The 19615-nt window shown below is 41.1% G+C and overlaps 1 protein-coding gene across 2 annotated transcripts in view; it reads left to right on the top strand.

Annotated features, from left to right (window-relative positions):
• Positions 1-19615, top strand: part of SYNPO2 (synaptopodin 2) — a 143958-nt gene that overhangs the window by 115215 nt on the left and 9128 nt on the right. The window contains exon 4 of one of the 2 annotated variants that reach the window (XM_074993396.1): positions 411-2599. In XM_074993396.1, coding sequence (XP_074849497.1) covers positions 411-2599 — 2189 coding nt within the window. Of the gene's footprint in view, positions 1-410; positions 4660-19615 lie in introns of those variants that run through there. The other variant, XM_074993395.1, reaches the window with a different exon arrangement.

The raw sequence follows: 19615 nt of genomic DNA, 5'->3' as shown, positions 1-19615 counted from the left end.
GTATAATAAACTATAGTGATCGTGTAATGACAGAAATAGATATGTGATGAACAAAAGTTCTTGTAAGTTGAAGTAGGAAATTTCTATAGGCAGCTGTGTTGGCTTTATGTTTTGAGACATGTCTCACAAAAAAGAATGATTGCTATGGAATTTGTTCCACAGCAGTTACTGCAGGAAAAGATTAATTTTAATGTCTTCTCTATAGATTCATATTTATATTATATTTCAAACACATGTAGAAAGACTTGTGGACTATGGACACAAACTAAGTCTATTATTAAAGAAAAGAAAGATTATGTGCTGGAGGGCAGCACATTTAAGAAGGTGTATTCCAGATGCACTATAGCCTGACAATGTCACATATTTCCGTGGAGTGTTTCTTTAACTATGTCCTTTGATCCTTCCCACAGGACTCAGGCGGAATGAGAGTCTGTCAGAGAAGCAAGTGAAAGAAGCCAAATCTAAATGTAAAAGCATTGCCCTGCTGCTGACAGCAGCTCCCAATCCCAATTCCAAAGGGGTGTTGATGTTCAAGAAGCGACGCCAAAGAGCAAGGAAATACACATTAGTCAGCTACGGCACCGGGGAATTAGAACGTGACGAAGACGAGGGTGAAGAAGGGGAAGGAGAAGAAGGTGACAAAGAAAACACTTTTGAGGTCACTTTACTTGGAACAAGTGAGTCAGAAATAGATGAAGATTTCTTCTCTGACATTGACAACGAAGGCCAGATTGTGACATTTGACTGGGATACTGGTCTGCTTGAGGTGGAAAATAAAATAAAAGGTGGAGACGAGATGCAGATGCTGCCAGAAACCAAGGGCAAGGGGGCCCTCATGTTTGCCAAGCGGCGGCAGAGAATGGATGAGATAACAGCTGAACAAGAAGAGATGAAGTTGCATGGAATGCATGCGGAACAACAAAGGGGAACCACCCCAAAAGAGAGCTTCAAACAAGTGAGCTCCTCGTCTTATCAGGCAAGAGAGGAAGAACCACCAAGAATGCAGAGCTGCATGAGCAAAAGCTACATAGAGGTGAGCCACAGTCATAGCAAAATGGTTCAACAAAATGGCATTGGGGGAGCACCAGAGTCTTACGATGCCCATAAATCAACATCTTTAAACCGAACAGCTAAACCTTTTCCTGGTGTACAGAACCGAGCAGCAGCACCATTTTCACCAACAAGAAATGTGACTAGCCCTCTCTCGGATTTACCAGCACCACCATCCTATTCCACAGGTAGCCCACTGCCTCAAGTCTTTTATGGAGCAGGATCAAGTCCAGTGGCCAGTAGAGCTCAGCCAGCTATTTGGTCACCAACAGAGTCAACAGAGCACATAGCCTCCAGAGATGAAAGGATTGCAGTGCCGGCCAAAAGAACTGGCATACTACAAGAGGCAAAGAAAAGAAGCACTGCAAAGCCTATGTTTACTTTCAAGGAACCTCCAAAAGTGAGTCCTAACCCTGCCCTATTATCCCTTGTACAGAATACAGAAGGCAAACGAAGTACTGGAGCTGGCTTTGAATCGGGACCCGAGGAAGACTACCTTAGTTTAGGAGCAGAGGCTTGTAATTTCATGCAGATCCAAGCATCAAAACAAAAGACCCCTCCACCTGTTGCTCCAAAGCCCTCAGTCAAAGTCTCTCCTACTGCTGCCACTCCCATTTCACCAGTCTGGTCACCGCCGGCTGTGGCTTCTACCCAGCCTCCTGTCTTCCCAACTCCAAACTCACCCCAAGCTGCAGTTCCTGATCCAATCAAGCAAACACAGCCTGCTCATCATCCTCCCCCACCGCCAAGTACTCTTAAGATAACAGGTCCTTTTAAAGGGCCTCAAGCAACAGTATCAAATCAAAATTATACGCCCAAAATAACACCTACTACACCAATAGGAAATGTTGCATTTGCTGGAGGAATAGGGCCAGCCTTTGAGATGCCACCAGCTTTTAGTGGAAAAGGAGCACAGCTATTTGCCAAAAGGCAATCTCGAATGGAGAAGTATGTGGTAGACTCGGAAACTGTGCAGGCCCACATGCCACGGGCCTCATCTCCAACTCCTTCTTTACCAGCTTCTTGGAAGTATTCATCTAATGTTCGAGCACCTCCACCTGTTGCTTACAATCCCATCCAGTCCCCCTCTTACCCACCTGCTGCTACCAAACCTCAATCTAAATCACCTGCAGTTACTAAAAATACCAAAAGAAAACCTAAGAAAGTTCTCAGTTCTTTAGATGTCATGAAGCATCAACCATATCAGCTTAATGCATCTTTATTTACTTTTCAACCTCCTTCTGCTACTAAGGAAGGCCCAACTACTAAGCAGTCCACAAAGTTCGACTCAGTGACTGCCTCAAAACATGCTCTACCTTCAAGACCACTCAGTGCTGGTTCTTCTGCCAACGTCCAAGCATCTTCAGTGTACTCCGTACCAGCCTACAGTTCACAACCATCGTTCCTGTCAAACGCATCCACCCCAGTAAATGAATCCTATGAGCCTAGTGGTTACCCTTCATTTTCTAAGCAAGAATCAATCACATCCTCTTTCTTTACTGCTCCGAGGCCAAAGTTTTCGGCAAAGAAAGTTGGTGTCACAGCCCAGGTGTGGAAACCATCAATCATTGAAGAGTAAATCTTGTAGTTGTGATGCAGCATCCACTTTGCATGCAATTAATTGTTTGCAGTGGTGATCTGGCACACCAAAAGTGCCTATAGCAGTCCTTAGCTTACTTAATAACTTCACATGTATCCCCTCAAATCTGAGTCCAAGCTATTCAAAATTTTTAAATGTCTCAAAATGGATATCACATTAAGATAATACACTTATGAACATTATCACACACTTTATACATATAACATGAAGTGGACACATACTATTCTATTAAGTAAGCAGGATGCTAGGTTTTAAGCTTTAAGACAAAAACAAATGTGACTGTAAGCAGTGTCCCCTGTATTTCAAGCAATTAGCCTTCATATTATTTTTCTGAACTGTGCTCTGGTTACTCAAGGTTTTGAGTAAAATTAAATAAGATTTATTGAGTTTAGATTTATTTTTAAAAGTGCCTTATAATAATATCTATTATGAATGTAGCATACAAAATAGATACAGTTTTAGGCCCTGACCTCCAATAGGATCTTTACGGATAGCCACACAGAGCCCCCTTGGCTTCAGTGGAAGATTGCGCATTGGCACAAGGATACTTCCACAGGTTTCCGATTGCAGGATCAGGGCCTTAGTATGTATGTTATGTGGATCAACTCTGATCCAAAGTCACGAGCTGCTTCTCTGATTTCACAGAGAATGTGTCATAAGGAATGTTGCAATGGTTTGAAAAAAGACTGATTTAGAGGAAATTGGAAAGTGGCTGAAAAAGGTGTTAAGGGTTTTTCCATTTTTAGGAAATTTAAAACTGCATTTTACACCCCAGTGCAGGCATAGTTTTAATAACCATTTGCCTCGAGTCTAGCCAATGATACATTATACAAGCCAGTAAATTAGAACTGTAGAGCAGTTAAGATGGATGAGCTGGGTTGTGCAGTTGGGATAGGATGCTGTAATTTCTCATGAAAGTATAGCGACTAAGAATTGAAGGGATACATAATAACAGTACTGATTTTTGCAACCAGCCTAGAACATACCTTATAAATCAGCATACAGCATAAAGATTACCTCACTTTTTTGCTGGTATCTCACAGACAGTCTCCTCTTTGCATTTTGGGCTGTATGGTGCTTTTTCAACTGTTATTCTTTTTACTCTGTTCTTGGACTTTCACCCCTTACTTCATGTACTGTGGACCAGGAGGATCAAGGCACTGCTACCATGTAAAATTCTATTTACTCAGAGAGGGCCAGATTCTGCCATTTATCATCATGCTGAGTTATACCCTACTCCAGGTCAAAGAGGCCAGTTGAAGTCAAAGGGATAGCTTCTGATACACTTCCTCACACTGACCAGCATCTTACTCCTTACATGGTTCCATTGAAATCAGTGGGATCACTTCTGAAGCAAAGTGCTACTCATCACGAGGAAGGGTATCAGAATGGAATAATTATGGTCTAACAGTAGGTAACGGTGGTAGAGTCTAGTGTAGATATATTTGTTTAAGCCACCAGCCAGCCAGCTGTGGGCCAGACTATGGAGCAATTATGGAGTTAAGAATGTCTGCTTGGTTTCAATGTGGGACTACTTGCATGAGCGAGTGCTCATCAGTGAGCAAAACCTCTAAAATTTATCCCCATAATATCAAATTAACAGCTATTTAGTTTGAAAACAAACTTCTATTGTACATATAAAAAACAAATGTTCCCTGACAGTGCAGGTCACCAGGGGTTGGATTCAAAGACCACTGCTGTCATTGGTAGGAGTTCCAGTGGCTTCAGTGGGTTTTGGATAATGATCCTGATGCAGAATAATCAGGGACCACAGCCTGGGTGAATCAGCTTACATGACGAATCAAGGATAACTGCCGGAAACTGCAGAAAAAAAATTGGTTCTTCATGGAAAAATAAACAAACAGAGAGGTATATTGCAAACATGACTTGCCCAAGAACATATGGTACCAATATTTCAATCCTCTTGTGATCTCCTTATTTCCACTCATTTTCCACTGTCAATCTGCTGTATTTTTCCTCTACCATTAAACTTGCTCCTTCCTTCTTTACCTGCTTGACTTTTATTCATTTACATGGATACACTGACAATGTATTTTCTTGCTGGTACTCTTTTCCATGCATTTCAATTACAATCTCAACTGATCGTCTTCCTTCCTTCCATCCTTCCTCATATAATATCATGATAGTTTTAAATACCTTAGTTACATAAATTCCTCAATAAGCTCTGAATCATAAAAGATATTTACACAGGAAAACAATCTACTGTTACCAAAGATAAGGGTTGTGGGATATCCCACTTTTTTCAGGGGCAGGTAGCTGGCTATCTAGACAGATAAAAAGTGCCAAATAAATCTAGTCAGTGCAAGACTGGGACTCTATAGTATTCTCCAGTAAAAAAATAAAAAGCCATTCTCTGAATAGGATGACACTTGTATATTATAATCATGCTAAAAAACAAACTTCCACTGATGAGGAGACTTATATCTGTTTTATATTTTTAACTCAAGTGGGTATGGATAGTGCATGGGGATTCTAGTAATAAGATACAATGCCTTTCTCCATTTAAGCACCAGTCCAGCTGTGGCTTAGATTATTAATTACTGGAAGTCATGACCAGCTGTTGAGTGGTCTACGGGCTTGTCTACACTACCACCTTCCTTCAACAGAAGGATGGTAATTAGGGTGTTGGGAGTTTACTAATGAAGTGCTGCTGAACATAGGCAGCACTTCATTCAGCAAATCTCTCTCCCCCCGACTCCCCCTGCAACCTGCGTGGCAACTTCAAAGTACCGGCACGCGTCTAGCAGCACTTCATTAGTAAACTCCCAAAACCCTAATTACCATCCTTCTTTCGAAGGAAGGTGGTAGTGTAGACAAGCCCCACGTGAAATGAATGGTCCAGCTTCTAAAATATAGAGGTCTGCATCACCAATACAGCCAGGATATCAGAACTAGAATTAACTGACACCAGTGCTCCCTCTAATTTTTTTCTATCTGTGGGCAGAATAAATGTTGTTTATGTGCACCGAGGCATATGTGGAAACACAGACAGAAACACATGCTGCTGGCTGTGGGTGCTGTGCATGCTCTGCTAATCAGCTGGGCAGTATTTGACTCCCTCCTGGGTGGCTGCCCGAGCACTCAGCTTTCAGGAAAAACTGACTGACACTCCTGTTGGAAGTATCAACAGAGAGCACAAAGACTGGATAGATGTGAAGAGTGGGTTACACTCTCTGTCCCCCAAAATGATCACTCCCTAATAAGGAATGAGCCATGTTGTCAGGGAAGTGAGAAAGCTATGGGTATGAAGAGAGGTTTCCAGTTTCCTGGGTCACCGACCCAGCACCTTCCACTAACATTACATTCACATGAAAAATATTAACAGAAAAATGCATTGCATGTAGTCATAAGACAAGGTAAAAATGCATTTAGGCAATTAGTTTACTCAAGCACTTATATACAGAAATGAGCAAAAAGTCAGCTTCTGTAGCAGCAATTTTAAAATTAAGTTTTAATCTAGCATCTCTGTACTCTGACCAAAAGAGAGAGATGAATTCAAGTTGCTAATTGGGATTTGTTTCTAGATTTTTGAATTGCCAGTAGTGTTCAGTTCCAAGGTTTTGGTTTGAACCACTGCAGTGATACAAGAGGAGGTAGACCTTAAGAATGGGGTTTTCAAAAGCATTGAAATAAGTCAGAAACAAGCCATAACGTTTTGTAGTGCGACTAGTGACTTACTGTTGCTTTTTTGAAAATTCCATCTAGATCTGACCTGAGTGTCACACTCTGAAAAACAACTTCCCCACAACCATATAATTTCATACACACACACATGCACATGCATTTTGTGAGTGTTTGGATCTCGGGTTTACTTCAAGCCCATCTCCAATAGTAAGGTAAGTCAACAGTTCTTAATAGCATTTCAGCATAAGAATAGACTATTTATACTAACTATTGCACTAGTAATGTCATTTCCAGAGAAGTAGACAGTAGAGGACAGCTGAATATTGTCAGTCAGGTTTAAATTAGAAGCTGTAGATGATATCAAGTGTTACGAAAACATATGGTTTATATATAAAGGAGCAATTTGACTTTATTTTAATATACTCTGATGAGGACACACTGGCTTGGGCACAATGAATGAGCACACTTGTCTACGAAAATCAATGTCAGTCTGTACCAGACATAACTAATATGTTCACAATATGGTTAAAAAATTCTTTCAGATCTTCACATTGTTTCTAGTTTACTTGATTACTGAGCTTAAATTCTGTAGTGGTTTCCATTTAGTAAGCTACTTCAATCCAGGACTTGTACATTTACCAAGAAAACTGCCTCAGTCTTGTGAGTTCCTTTATTTTTTGAGACTGGCAGATATCCTTCTATCTACTGGTAGTCTTCTCTAACTGGTATGGGAGCATGTGAGACTAAAGGGCTGTGTCCACATGATAAAAATAACTTCGAAGCTGAGCATCTACACACACCCTACTTCGAAGTTAAACTTTAAAGTAGGGCACTACTCCATTGCTGGGAATGGAGTAATGACTTTGAAGTTGGGCTCCCTACTTTGAACTTAACTTCGAAGGAAGGGAAAATGTGTGTAGACCCTCTGCTGGCTACTTCTATGTAGTGTCCAACTGCAAAGTTACTTTCAAAGTTAGTTCCTAGTGTAGACGCACCCAAGGGCTCTCTTTTAGTGGTGTATGGCTGAAAAGGACACAGGGATCCAGGCTCCTCCCATCACTGTCTATTCACATTCCTGGCTGATTTGGCAGGGCAGTCAGGCTTTGTCACGATGAAAGGCTGGCTGCAGGGCAACTAAGCCCTGTTTTCTTTTTATTTCTTCTGGTGAACTGCTGGGGATGCTGGACTTTGGACTTCCAACATTTTCTGTATACTCCTACCAGAACTGGTATATGAGCATCAGGGAAGTTCCTTGTGCAGCAGCTGACATGGCCTTAATAACAGTGATTGCACCCAGCTTATCACAACTGTCTCAATGAGCATTCTGGCATAGACTGGTGACACCATGTTTGGCTGCCCAAATGAAATATAACCAATTCCTATCTACTCCTCACTGCTGTGCAGAGAACTCAGTTCAATGATTTGGGGAAGTGTCACCATAATAAATGGGTGGTGGTGAATCCTTAAATTCTATTATCCTCCTATGGAAGAGCTGAAGAGCAGGTGCTTATTTCTTTGAACCCTAGATATCACTTTACATAATCAAGGCTCTTTTACAAGGAAAAGTAACACTTCCTTTTTAAAAAGGAGGCTGAGAATCTCTTTAATCCTCATGATGACAGGCAGCTGTGATAACAAAGGGCTTACCTCATCATTCAGTTAATTCAAAATAATAGTGGCTAAGGAGGAAATTGTCGTTCTTCAGAAATGCTTTATACGTACCACTTACCAGCCTGATATTGTCACGGGCTCTGTGGTTACTTTCCTACAGCTAGCAGGGAAGATGAATTATCTTGTGTGAAGCCAAAGCCAATGCCACAAGATCAGCTGTCAGTAGACACTTAAACAATAAGGGTCTTTCAATATGCTCTGTTCCTGTAACCTAATCATATTACCCTCCCTGCAGCTTCTGATCTTTGCTCGAGACATTAAGGAATCATAGATAAAAGGTTCACATTGAAATTGCTACATCCCACAGAGCTGCTGGCACCAGTCTCCCCTGACAACAACACTTTCTTCCATCTTTTCTGGCCAATTTCCATAGTTCCTTTCTGCCCAACTGGTATCAACTGATTTTATAGTGAATTTTCCTCATAATTATGTTGTGTCTGAAGTAAGGCACTACCAATGGGTCAGGGTATCAGTGAGCAGGCAACAAATAGGAAGCAAGGGGTGATACTGTGATGCAGATGAGAGTGTTAGTGACAGGAAGGAATATGGCAGAAAGGGATCGAGGGGTTATAGTGGACCACAAGCTAAATATGAGTCAACAGTGTGATTCTGTTGCAAAAAAAGCAAACATGATTCTGGGATGCATTAACAGGTGTGTTGTGAACAAGACACGAGAAGTCATTCTTCCGCTCTACTCTGCACTTATTAGGCCTCAGTTGGAGTTCCAGTTCTGGGCACCACATTTCAAGAAAGATGTGGAGAAATTCGAGAGGGTCCAGAAAAGAGTAACAAGAATGATCAAAGGTCTAGAGAACATGACCTATGAAGGAAGGCTGAAAGAATTGGGCTTGTTTAGTTTGGAAAAGAGAAGATTGAGGGCGGACAAGATAGCAGTTTTCAGATATCTAAAAGGGTGTCATAAGGAGGAGGGAGAGAACTTGTTCTTGGCCTCTGAGGATAGAGCAAGAAGCAATGGGCTTAAACTGCACCAAGGGAGGTTTAGGTTGGACATTAGGAAAAAGTTCCTAGCTGTCAGGGTGGTCAAACACTGAAATAAATTGCATAGGGAGGTTGTAGAGTCTTCATCCTTGGAGATATTTAAGAACAGGTTAGATAAATGTCCATCAGGGATGGTATAGACAGTACTTGGCCCTGCCATGAGGGCAGGGGGCTGGACTCGATGACCTCTCGAGGTCCCTTCCAGTCCTCTCATTCTATGATTCTATGTGTGAGAGCACTGGTTGTCTGAGGGAAGAACTGCCAGAACTAGGGGAAGCCAGAACCATTGAGGAAAGTTCTACAAGAGAAAGGTCAAGTCTACACTAGACCTGAAAGTCGATTTCAGATATGCAACTCTAGCTACAGCAATTGCATAGCTAGAATCAATGTATCAGAAATCAACTTACCTGACTATCCTTACTACGGAAGGTCAACAGGAGCATTTCTCCCATCGACCTCCCTTACTCCTTGTGATAGGAGTACAGGGGTTGACTACCAACCCCAGACAGATCAATTTTGTGCATCTTTACTAGACATGCCTGAAGAGTAGGCAGAGATTGTGCTCAAACAGTCAGAACCAGAGGCGCATGAGACAGTGAAAATAGGAACAACCATCCCAGAAGGCCACACCATTCTTTGTCTTTAAGTTGCTTTAGAGAAAAAGGAGTCCTTCGAAATTATTCAAGTGGTTTATAATTTCAGTTTAAAACCTTTCAGTGCTTGGTTGATCTCCAGCCCTTAGATTTGATATATCTGGCAATTTTTTTCCTAGTTATGTCCATCACCAGCTATGATTTCTCACATGTACTGTACATATAGCCTTCAAATTAAGGGAATTGCAGTGTTCTTTCCTAATACAAATCAGTGGAAAAAATGTGAGGTTGTTTTTAAACAAACAACAGTAAGTTAAGACGCAGCCCAGGACTCTTTTTAAAGGCACCCAGGTGAGCCATTACAAAAGGGAGACTATGTACAAGGCTATTCAGGAGCACTGTGAAGCAACATATAAAGGGAACCTTATAATAGAGAACTGGACTATGTAGGAACACTGTGTACAGGATCTCACAGGAACACTGTATCCAGGATCTCACTTCAATGTCAGCCTTAGCAGGCTGCTCAGCTGCTCCAGCCTTCTGAAGACAGTTCACCGCTCATCCTGAGATGGGGAAAATACCAAGGACGCAGTGGCATTGATTCCCATAAGAACTTTGGAAGATTTTTCCCTATACTGTTTTGTGACTTTACATGGTATTTAATTGTTTAAAATTGATTCATTATGGAAAAACAGATTGCTTCAACATTGCCCTCTAACTGGATATGATTCAACTGGTTTTGCTTACAGTCACACACTTGAGTCTCTCTTGATCACTTTTATAGTTAGACCTGGAAGCATTAAGACTTCATTACTACGACCTTGCACAATGTTATCATATACTGACACTATTCAGCTCAAAATCAGAATTTTTGTACAATGAAGCAAACTAACAATAAGAGCATCAAAAACAATGGATTCAAAAGCTATGAATATATTCATCACCAGGCATTTTCTTGGGAAGATATATGACTGTTCTAACTTCATAGCCTACAAGGTCCACCTATTCCCATGACTAAATCAAAGGAAACAGTTTGAACCTACTCAAGAGGTATGTTAGACAAGTGCCATCCAGCTGAGCACTTATTGAAGGAAATACTATTTTTGCCAGAAAATTAATGAAAACTCATACCTCCCCCCGCCCCCTGTGACCTCAGTGAAATGTTATGTTGGAGGGAACATTTGTAACAACAAAATCCAAGCCCCTCTTACCTACTACACTGGAGCCATGCTGGTATTCACCAAATGGTGATGCTATTATGATTCTAGCCAGGTTCCCTGAGCAGTGAAGACAAGCCTCATGCCAGTCAAGCCTTAATATTTGTCTTCACAGTTCCTGGGAGGGGTGAGGGGAGGGATTCTTTTCTCCATGCACACTAATGTGTTTGAGGATTTAATCTGGCACAAGGTTGATTGCCTTAAACAATCTAATTAATATACCAGCAGCAACTCTTTTAAGGCTGTAGTTTTTGGTTCCTATTATATGGCTTGAGATAAAGAAGCTTAAAAAGGAAGAGATCCTTCACATTGCTGGGCACTTACAGGGAAAATAAATTACAGAGCTGCTAGATAATTACAGTACAGGTATAAATGGCAAGGTGTGCAAGAGTACTGTTATGATTATTTACCTTCCTATTGAAAGGGTGGTCTGATAAAGGTTGTACTCTAGGGTTCCTGTGGGAAAAAATGGTATGTGATCTTGTAATTACAGATTATCATAGTGCAGATGCCTAAGAGTATCAAATTAGGAGTTAGAACATAAGCATGGTCACACTGGCTCAGAAAAATGTTACATCTCTCCCAGTATCCTATCTTCCAATCTTAGGTGCTTCAGCGGGAATGGACAGAACAGGTATCATCAACTGATCCATACCCCATTGGCCATTCCTAACTTCTGACAGAAGTAGAGATGCTGTGGGTTTTGTATCCCAACCCTACGGGCTAATAAGCATTGGTGCACCTATCCTACATGACCTTATTTAGTGCTTTTTTGAACCCTGTTATAGTTCCACTGGTGGGCTGTGCATTGTGTGATGAAATATTTCCTTTTGTTCATTTTAAACCTACTGCCTATTCATTTCATTTGGTAGCCCCCACCTCTTGTATTAGGAGAAGGAGTAAATAACACCTTCCTTATTTACTTTCTCCAAACCAGACGTGATTTTATAGACCTTTTTCAGATCCCCTATTGGTCATTACTTTTCCAAGCTGAAAAGTCCTGGTCTTATTAATCACATCTCACATAGAAGCTGTTTTTTTTACTCCTAATCGGTTTTGTTGCCTTTTTCTGTACCTTTTCCAATTCCAGTTTTTTTTTTTTTTGTTTTTTTTTTGAGATGGGAGAGCCAGAGCTGCATGCAGAATTCAGATTGTGGGCATAGTGTGGATTTTACACAGTGGTATTTTGGTATTCTCTCTCTTATTTATCCCTTTCTTAATGATTCTCCATCTTTCTGTTTGTATTTGGACTGCTGCTGTGGAACTATCTACAATGACTCTGGGAACTCTTTCTGGAGTAGTAACAACTAATCAAGACCCCATTATTCCACACTGAAATTCAGCTTCCATTTTGCCACCAGGTCACACAGTTTTATGAGATCCTTTTATAATGCTTCACAGTCTAAGTAGTTTCGTCTCATCTGCAAATGTTGCCTCCTCATTCTTTACCAAATTTCCATCTCATTTATGAATTTATTAAGCAGGACTGGTCACAGTAGAGACAACTCTGGCATGTCACTGTTTACTGCTTGCTGTTCCGAACACTGACTATTTATTCCTACCTTTTGTTTCCTCTCTTTTACTCGGCTATTAATCCATATGAAGACCCTCTTTTCTATCCCACGGCAACTTACTTTTCATAATGGCCTTTGTTAAAGAAACATCATAAGCTTTCTGAAAATCTGGTACATTTTAGCCACTCTATCACCTTTGCCCACATCCTTGTTGATGCCCCTTGAAGAATTCTTGTAGATTGGTGAGGTATGATTTTCCTTTACAAAAACCATGTTGACTCTTCTGCAACAAATTGTGCTCATCACAGAAAACCTCCATTCTGACATTTCTTAATTTGTGTGTGCTCAACTCCACGACCTTATTCATGTTTTTAACACAGATTTTTGTGTATGTAAATTTTCTATTTTTTAAAAAAGCAAAAATAGAAAATCCATGACATAGCATTATATTTACACCTATGTGAGTCATCATCAGGGTTGAAATGTTCAGTTCCATCATTCAGACCTCTGCCACTTGTGCTAACAGAGTAACAAACAGTAGGATGTCATTCTCTATGTGGGCCAACATGAGGGGAATGGGACACACTGCCACTGGGTTTCATGGTACAGGTTGAACCTCGCTAGTCAGGCATGCTCTCATCCAGCAACATCCATAATCCAACATGATTTTTGTTATCTGGAAAACCACTTATAATGGGTGTGGCCACATTTTCCATGGTCCCATAAAGTTTATTTATAACCGCCAGCCCAGGCTCTCAGTGTTCTGTGCTGTTATTTAGCTGCAATTTACCCCTAAATGTCTTCTAAGAGCCCAGAAAGCAGTGGAAATGTTGGTAATGCTGCTAGACAATATTGACTTCCTAGGGTCTGGCAAATTCATTCATGCAGCACTGGTCAGGTCCCAAGGGTGCCAGACTAGAGAGGATCAACCTGTAGAAGAATGATGAGACTCAGGCATATTGGGTTCCCTTCCAGGTCTGGAAGGGAGCATGTTCTAACTTCCAGTGGCACAAACTCTTTTGTCCACTCACACCACAGATGACTCCTGTGCCAATCTGTCCCAGTCTTTTCTTTCTCCCAGGCCTGGCTCATCATCCCAATCCCATTCTCCCCATCTAGCTAGTCCCATTCTCATCCTTCTAGATTTTCCAGTTCCAGTCCCCACATCACAGTCTGAGTGTCCTCACCCAGCTAGACCCAATTCCCCTCTTCTGAGCTCAGACTCCTTCCACCCTTCTGGCTCTGCCCCATTCCCCAGTTTCCATACGTTGCTCTCAATCTCATTATCCAGCCAGTCCCAGTCTTTTCCCACCTCCTTCTCCTAGCCCCAAACCTCTCTCCCTCTTCCCAAGATACCGTGTCTCACCTTCTTCTCCTTCCTGCCATTGGTCCACCTCTTGTCCCTACATTCAAATCAGGTAGCAAATCCTCCTCCACACTGCCTTGGCTCAGATCATTAAGTGCACAGGAGAGAATCTTCCTGCTCTTAGTTTAGATGCCTAGAGCTGGGCCTGGCATGACATTCAGCGGCCCAGATTTGCAGTTGCAGGGTAAATTGCTCTCCCCCAAATGGACACTGGGGAATTTAGCTGTTAAAGTAGAGGAAGGCTGTTCTGTAAATATGCAAACGACAACTTTTAAAGGCTCATGTTGTGGCCAAATTGGGCATATACTCAAGATTATGGCAAAAATCTACATCCCTGACACAAAGGATACCCCATGGCAAATTTCAATTCCAGCTTCAGAGCATGGGGGCACTAGCATTGTTTAAATAACAGATCACCAGATTTTTTTATAATGAGTAAAACAAAACAAAACAAAACAAAAAGAACAAAACAAAACAAGTCTTTTTCCCAACCTCATTCTCTAAAACACCTTAACTATTTTGGTTAAAAACTTTCAAAAGAAATCAGCCTGTGGCAAATATCACACGAGTTTTTTTCAGCTCAGATGGTTAAATATTGGCCAAGTTATAAGCAACTGAAAACAAGAGCTCTACAGTGTAAAGTGCCAGACAACTTAATAGATGGAAAAACCCTGCTATTCTGTGAGTTTGGTATTTATTGTTTGCTCTTTGGTACAAAGAGTTGTTTACTCAGCACCTTTCTTTCAGTCTTTATTTAAGATTGCTTCATTGTCAATACAGTATAAAGGAGACAGCAACTACTACTTTAGATCCGTGTGGTTTTAAAAATAAATATGCATGGGGGGAGGAGTACCCTACTTCACTTGCCATGGCAGGATAGGCAACGTGTGTGTAGGTGCGAGAAGACCTCTTTACCCAACCTCTCACTCTCTGGCCACAGTTACACTACAGCAATCTGTTGACAGAATTCACTGTCAGAAGAGATTTCCCAACAAAGCTGCTGTCAACAGAGTGCAGCCACATACTAAAAGTGGATCGGAAGAGCATTTTGCTCTGTTGACAGCACAGCAGGACTGCCCGGGTGCTCTCTTGACAAAACAAGCACCCAGAAGCACAGCAGACAGGGCTGCCCATTGTTCTGTCAAGCAAAGCCCCACCCCCAAGAGCATCCACACAGCTTTGTTTGTCAACAGCAGCGTTATGCCTCATGGCAGAACACTGCTGGAAAAAGTGCTGAGTTTTGTCCACAAACTGTTGACAAAACGCATTTTGTGTGTGCACACTCCATGAGTTTTGTTGACAAAACCGGGGTTTTGTTGGCAGAACTCGCTAGTGTAACCATAGCCCCTAAATATAACTATTTGGAGCAAAAGTAACCAGAGTCACAAGAGAAACCCAGAGTACAAGAGTTGGCCCTTGGCTATGACTGGTGACAGACTAATCACAACAGAGGGGGGTTTAGCTGGCAGAAGCATGTCCACAGAGGCTCTGCAGTGCCAGCACCCTCTTCTGCCAGCACCAAACTCTCACATGGCTATGGTAATGAGCTTTGGGAGTACGCAAATGGGCAGCCATTTGCAATCCTGAGAGGCTCACCTTGCATAGTTCTGCCAGCAGCAGCACTGGGCAGAGCTCTGTGTAGACCCATCCCTTAAATAGAACTTACACAGTAAAAATCAGAAACAGTTGTCTAGTCATTACATTAACCAGCCAGACTCAAACTGCACCTACTTTCAAATGCTCTCTGGTTTCGTTACTTTTACATGTACACAGTAACTGTTAAACTCCAGAAGGTGGCAGTAAATGCTCTTTCCTTTGGCAAACATGCTACCTCCACTCCACCTACAGCTCTGCTTAATTGAAAATAGGGCTCTCCAGATCCCTGCATTTTGCAAATAAGACTTTTTTTACAGTCAGATCTGATATAAAAGTTGTACAACAAACTAAAGCAACCATTTTCCTTTGCTCAAATTAAACAGATATACAGAGCTAAGTCAATATCTAAGTGGTCTGTGATTAGCAGCAGAGCTGTACAAAGAAAGGGATCTCCATTTTGCAGAGAAGTTTGATATTTTAAAACTTGGTTCCTTCAGATTTGGAATGAAAACCAAAATTTTTGAAATTCTCTTCAAATGGGAATGCCCTGGATCTGTGGCAGTCTGTTTGCTGAGCTTCTCCAGAACCATGGACCCTCATTCTTTCATAACTCTCTCCCACCTGCGCTCCCACCCTGGTTGCAATGGTTCCACTTATCACTTGAAGTATTTAATCATTTATACAAAATGGAACAATGATAACTTGCCATCACAGCAGGGATCTGTAGTGTAAAATGCTCCTCAAATGGGTGACATCACTTTGGGCCTTTAAAACCTGGAGCAGCTACATATCCTTTTTTGTAGTGACACAGATGCCCCCTTTCTTCCTCTTTCTTTGCCCCTTACTCTTTTACAGCCTGGGGCTCTGGGTGTAGTCCATGTGGAAGCCAAAGTTGGTTCAGGACTGAACATGCTTTTGCTGTGGAATTCTGGAGCAAGGGCAAAATTTTCAAACCCTGAAGTGACACAAAAGCCCAATTCCATTTTTCGATAGTGACTTATATAGGTAAGAGTCTAGGCCTCATAGACTTTCTCTGAGAATGGATTGGGCTAAACTCACAGAGGAACTTAGACACCCAATTGCCTCTTTTCTGTCTAAAACCAATGAAGAGGCATCACTGACAAAACCACCTACCCCTCTAAGCTCATAAGTTTCCACTGGTTGGCCCAAACAAGATGCTTACATCCTGATGCCACTGCACTGCTTGACATCCTTGGTCATGCTGCATTGAAAGTGGGATTCTCTAACTAGGCAGTGGTCTGCCTGTCTTGCCTGAAGGGCCCAATCCAGCAGGCATACCCTGAGCACACCTAACTCAAACAAAATAAAGGACAGTCAGGGCAAGCATGTGCACCCAACATTATATCGAACCACCCACTTGCTTAGGTCACTTGGCTTTAGTTGGAGAAGGCACAGAACCCAGATCTCCCAAGAGTTTCCTAAATATCCAGGCTAGGAGGTATTCTGAGATAAGGCTCCCTCAGTCTCCCCATTAAAGTGGTTCCATTTTGTAATTAACTCTCCATCACAGCAGGGATTTGTCCCTAACTTACCCACATCTCAGCTAAATGCCCAAACCACTGGGCTAGTGGGTCACCCCCACACCACACACCCACCAGGAACAGTTAAACAAAATGGAACAGCTTCAACAGGAGACATAACTGGAGTGGGAGAGTAAGGACACTTCCCCAACATGTGGGAAAACCTGGGTTCAAGTTCCTGAAATTTCAGCTACAAATCAGACAGAGCAAGGATGTGGAAACAAGTGTCCCCCATCTCAGGACAGCGCTAAGCACAGAGGTACTAGTTATATTGGGTGGGGAAGTATCTCTCTGATTCTTCCTGAGAAGGGCTGACCTGCCTCAGGTGCCTGACTCCACTTGGGGTTCTCACCCATGAATACTCTCCTGGAGATGGATTCCCCCTTTGCCTCTGAGAATCTGTTACTTAGCACTTTGTTCCCCTACCCCCTGACTCTAAAATGGGAGCTTGGATGCCTAGTTCATACCAAATAAATAACACTTAGCTCCATATTATGTTTTCTAATTACTTTTGTGTTTACTTTACAAAACATATAGACATTTTCCATGTATATACGCACACTAAAATTTTGTGTTCATTGAGTCACCTATGTGTATCTAACTTAGTGGATTACTTTTGGGAATAATTCCACATTCGCTTTAGTGTATATGAAGACACACAAATATATTAAAGATCTCTCCATGGCAAAATAAATGTTTGCTTTATTGAACACTGTATAAATACTTTGCATTTTTAAATGGTAACGTGACAAGTATTTTAACTGTTCTCGTGTATGCTGGAGAAGCCAACTGCAGCTATAAGAATTCCCTATGATTTTGGCTGACAAAATATTTGTCTTTCATCCACTTCTCACAAAAACGCTGTTGTCTCCATTCAGTAACTCTTACAGGACAGTGGTATTCTTTTCAAAACAGCTTCAAATGGAGTAATGGAAAAGCACAGACTAATCACAGAGTAGCATTCTGACTTGTCATGGGGTTGCAACATCACACACAATGTCTTTTGTGTGATAAAAGAACATCATTATGAAAACATTGCAATAGAGTGCTACCAAGGTCTTGTGATGATTTTGTTGCTTTCTGCTGCTTCATTTGATGACATATCTCTTCTCTTTCCTTGCTCCATTTCTGGAAGGGGGAGGGATGGGTAAAAGGGAGTCTTTTCTTTCTCCCTCTATTTCCCTAAATTTATTTAGTGCTTTATGGAAAGGAAGAGATTGCTAATTCCTCTATGTTTGCCTGTTACTTTTTCCCACTGCATTTTGTGTGATCTGTGTTTTGTACATTCTCCTTAAGACCAGCTACATTCTGAGCCGTAACTTAAAAACTGCACAATGAACCTTGAAGAACAGAATATGGACTGAGAACAAAAGTTGAGTATTACAGTGCTTAGTTAATACTATTTGGTAAATGAATTTTGAGTGAATTCTAATGACTAAAGACTGGTGCAAGTTTTGAGTTACTGTGGTTAAGTCCAGGGATCTGAACAGCTAATTACTGACAGAAATCAGTCACACATTTAAATCTGGATTTTGATACAAATTCAGGAATGTTTAACCCCATGTTTGGATTCAGTCCACTCTCGACTAATGGTATGTACTACTTCTAACAACATCATCATCTCCCAGTTTTTACCTGTGAAAAAACAGGAGATATGCTTGTGTTTTAGCAGAAATTATACTTTCCTGAAAATCCTTCAGGTCTATTTATGAAGAATACAAGCAGATAGAGCACCTTTCTGCAAAAAAGGCCTAGGAGTATACCATTCCAGAATAGTGTGGAAACCAACCAAATAGAAGCATTCTTACTCAGAAACGGAAAAAGTGATTGCAAAAAGTGATGACCTGAGTTTATGGAATTATGCACACTCCAGCATAGGTGTATAGGTTGCTAGGGAATAACAATGGTATGCAACAGCCAACACCATAAGTGGCACCAAATGAAAGACTTGTTGCACTGCTACTACCTGTGCTGTATTAATGTTATGGATAATGAGAGAAGTCGGGGCCGGATTCAACTGTTACACCAGTATAAACTGAATGAATGGGCTTTCACTAATGTGAAGTTGATATGACAATGAAGAAGGCCCTTGGATAATTTCAGCAAAAAACATACTCATTTAAAACGCCCTAGTCAAATGAAGTTGAAAACTTGTTAAAAAGAGATTTCTTATCTTCCCTAGTACAATAGTAACAGGAGCATCAAAGATCTCTTCTTCCCCCACAGACAACAGCAAAACCCTCATTCACTTCAATGGGATTCAGACTTAACTGTCAGAAGAAAACAACTGTTTCATTTTGTTTCATGGTTTCTCTGTAAAACTGAAAAAAAAACCCCAAAAACTTTGCATAAATACTATTGCAAGTCAAGTCCATGAAGTTATATTTCTTATCAGAGACACAAAGCATAAAGATAAAATATGGCATCAGCTTAGTACAGTGTAACTAATACAACCTAATCCTGCAAAGACCTATGCATGTTTAATTTTACAGAATGTGAATAGCTCCACTGAATTAAATGTTTAACTCACTGTTCATGAATTTAAGCATGTGTGCAAATCTCTTCATGATCAGGCCCCTAAAGCCAACTTCTCTTCTGTTAGATCAGTAAAAATGTACAGTATCTCCACTAAAATCATTTCTGGTACTAGGAGAAACAGAATGAAATAGAATTTCTGTGTAATTACTCATTACACCTTTATGAATAGCTAAAGCAACTACTGCATGATACATTTGATTTGGATAACAATCAACACCAAAGAAGTAAAACAGGTTTTACCTCGTATTATAAATTGTTGCTAGGAACACAAATTAACTTTCTATT

The sequence above is a fragment of the Carettochelys insculpta genome, chromosome 4 (genome assembly GCF_033958435.1).
Source record: "Carettochelys insculpta isolate YL-2023 chromosome 4, ASM3395843v1, whole genome shotgun sequence".
In the NCBI taxonomy this organism is placed as follows: domain Eukaryota; kingdom Metazoa; phylum Chordata; order Testudines; family Carettochelyidae; genus Carettochelys; species Carettochelys insculpta.
This window is presented reverse-complemented; position numbering and strand designations above follow the sequence as displayed.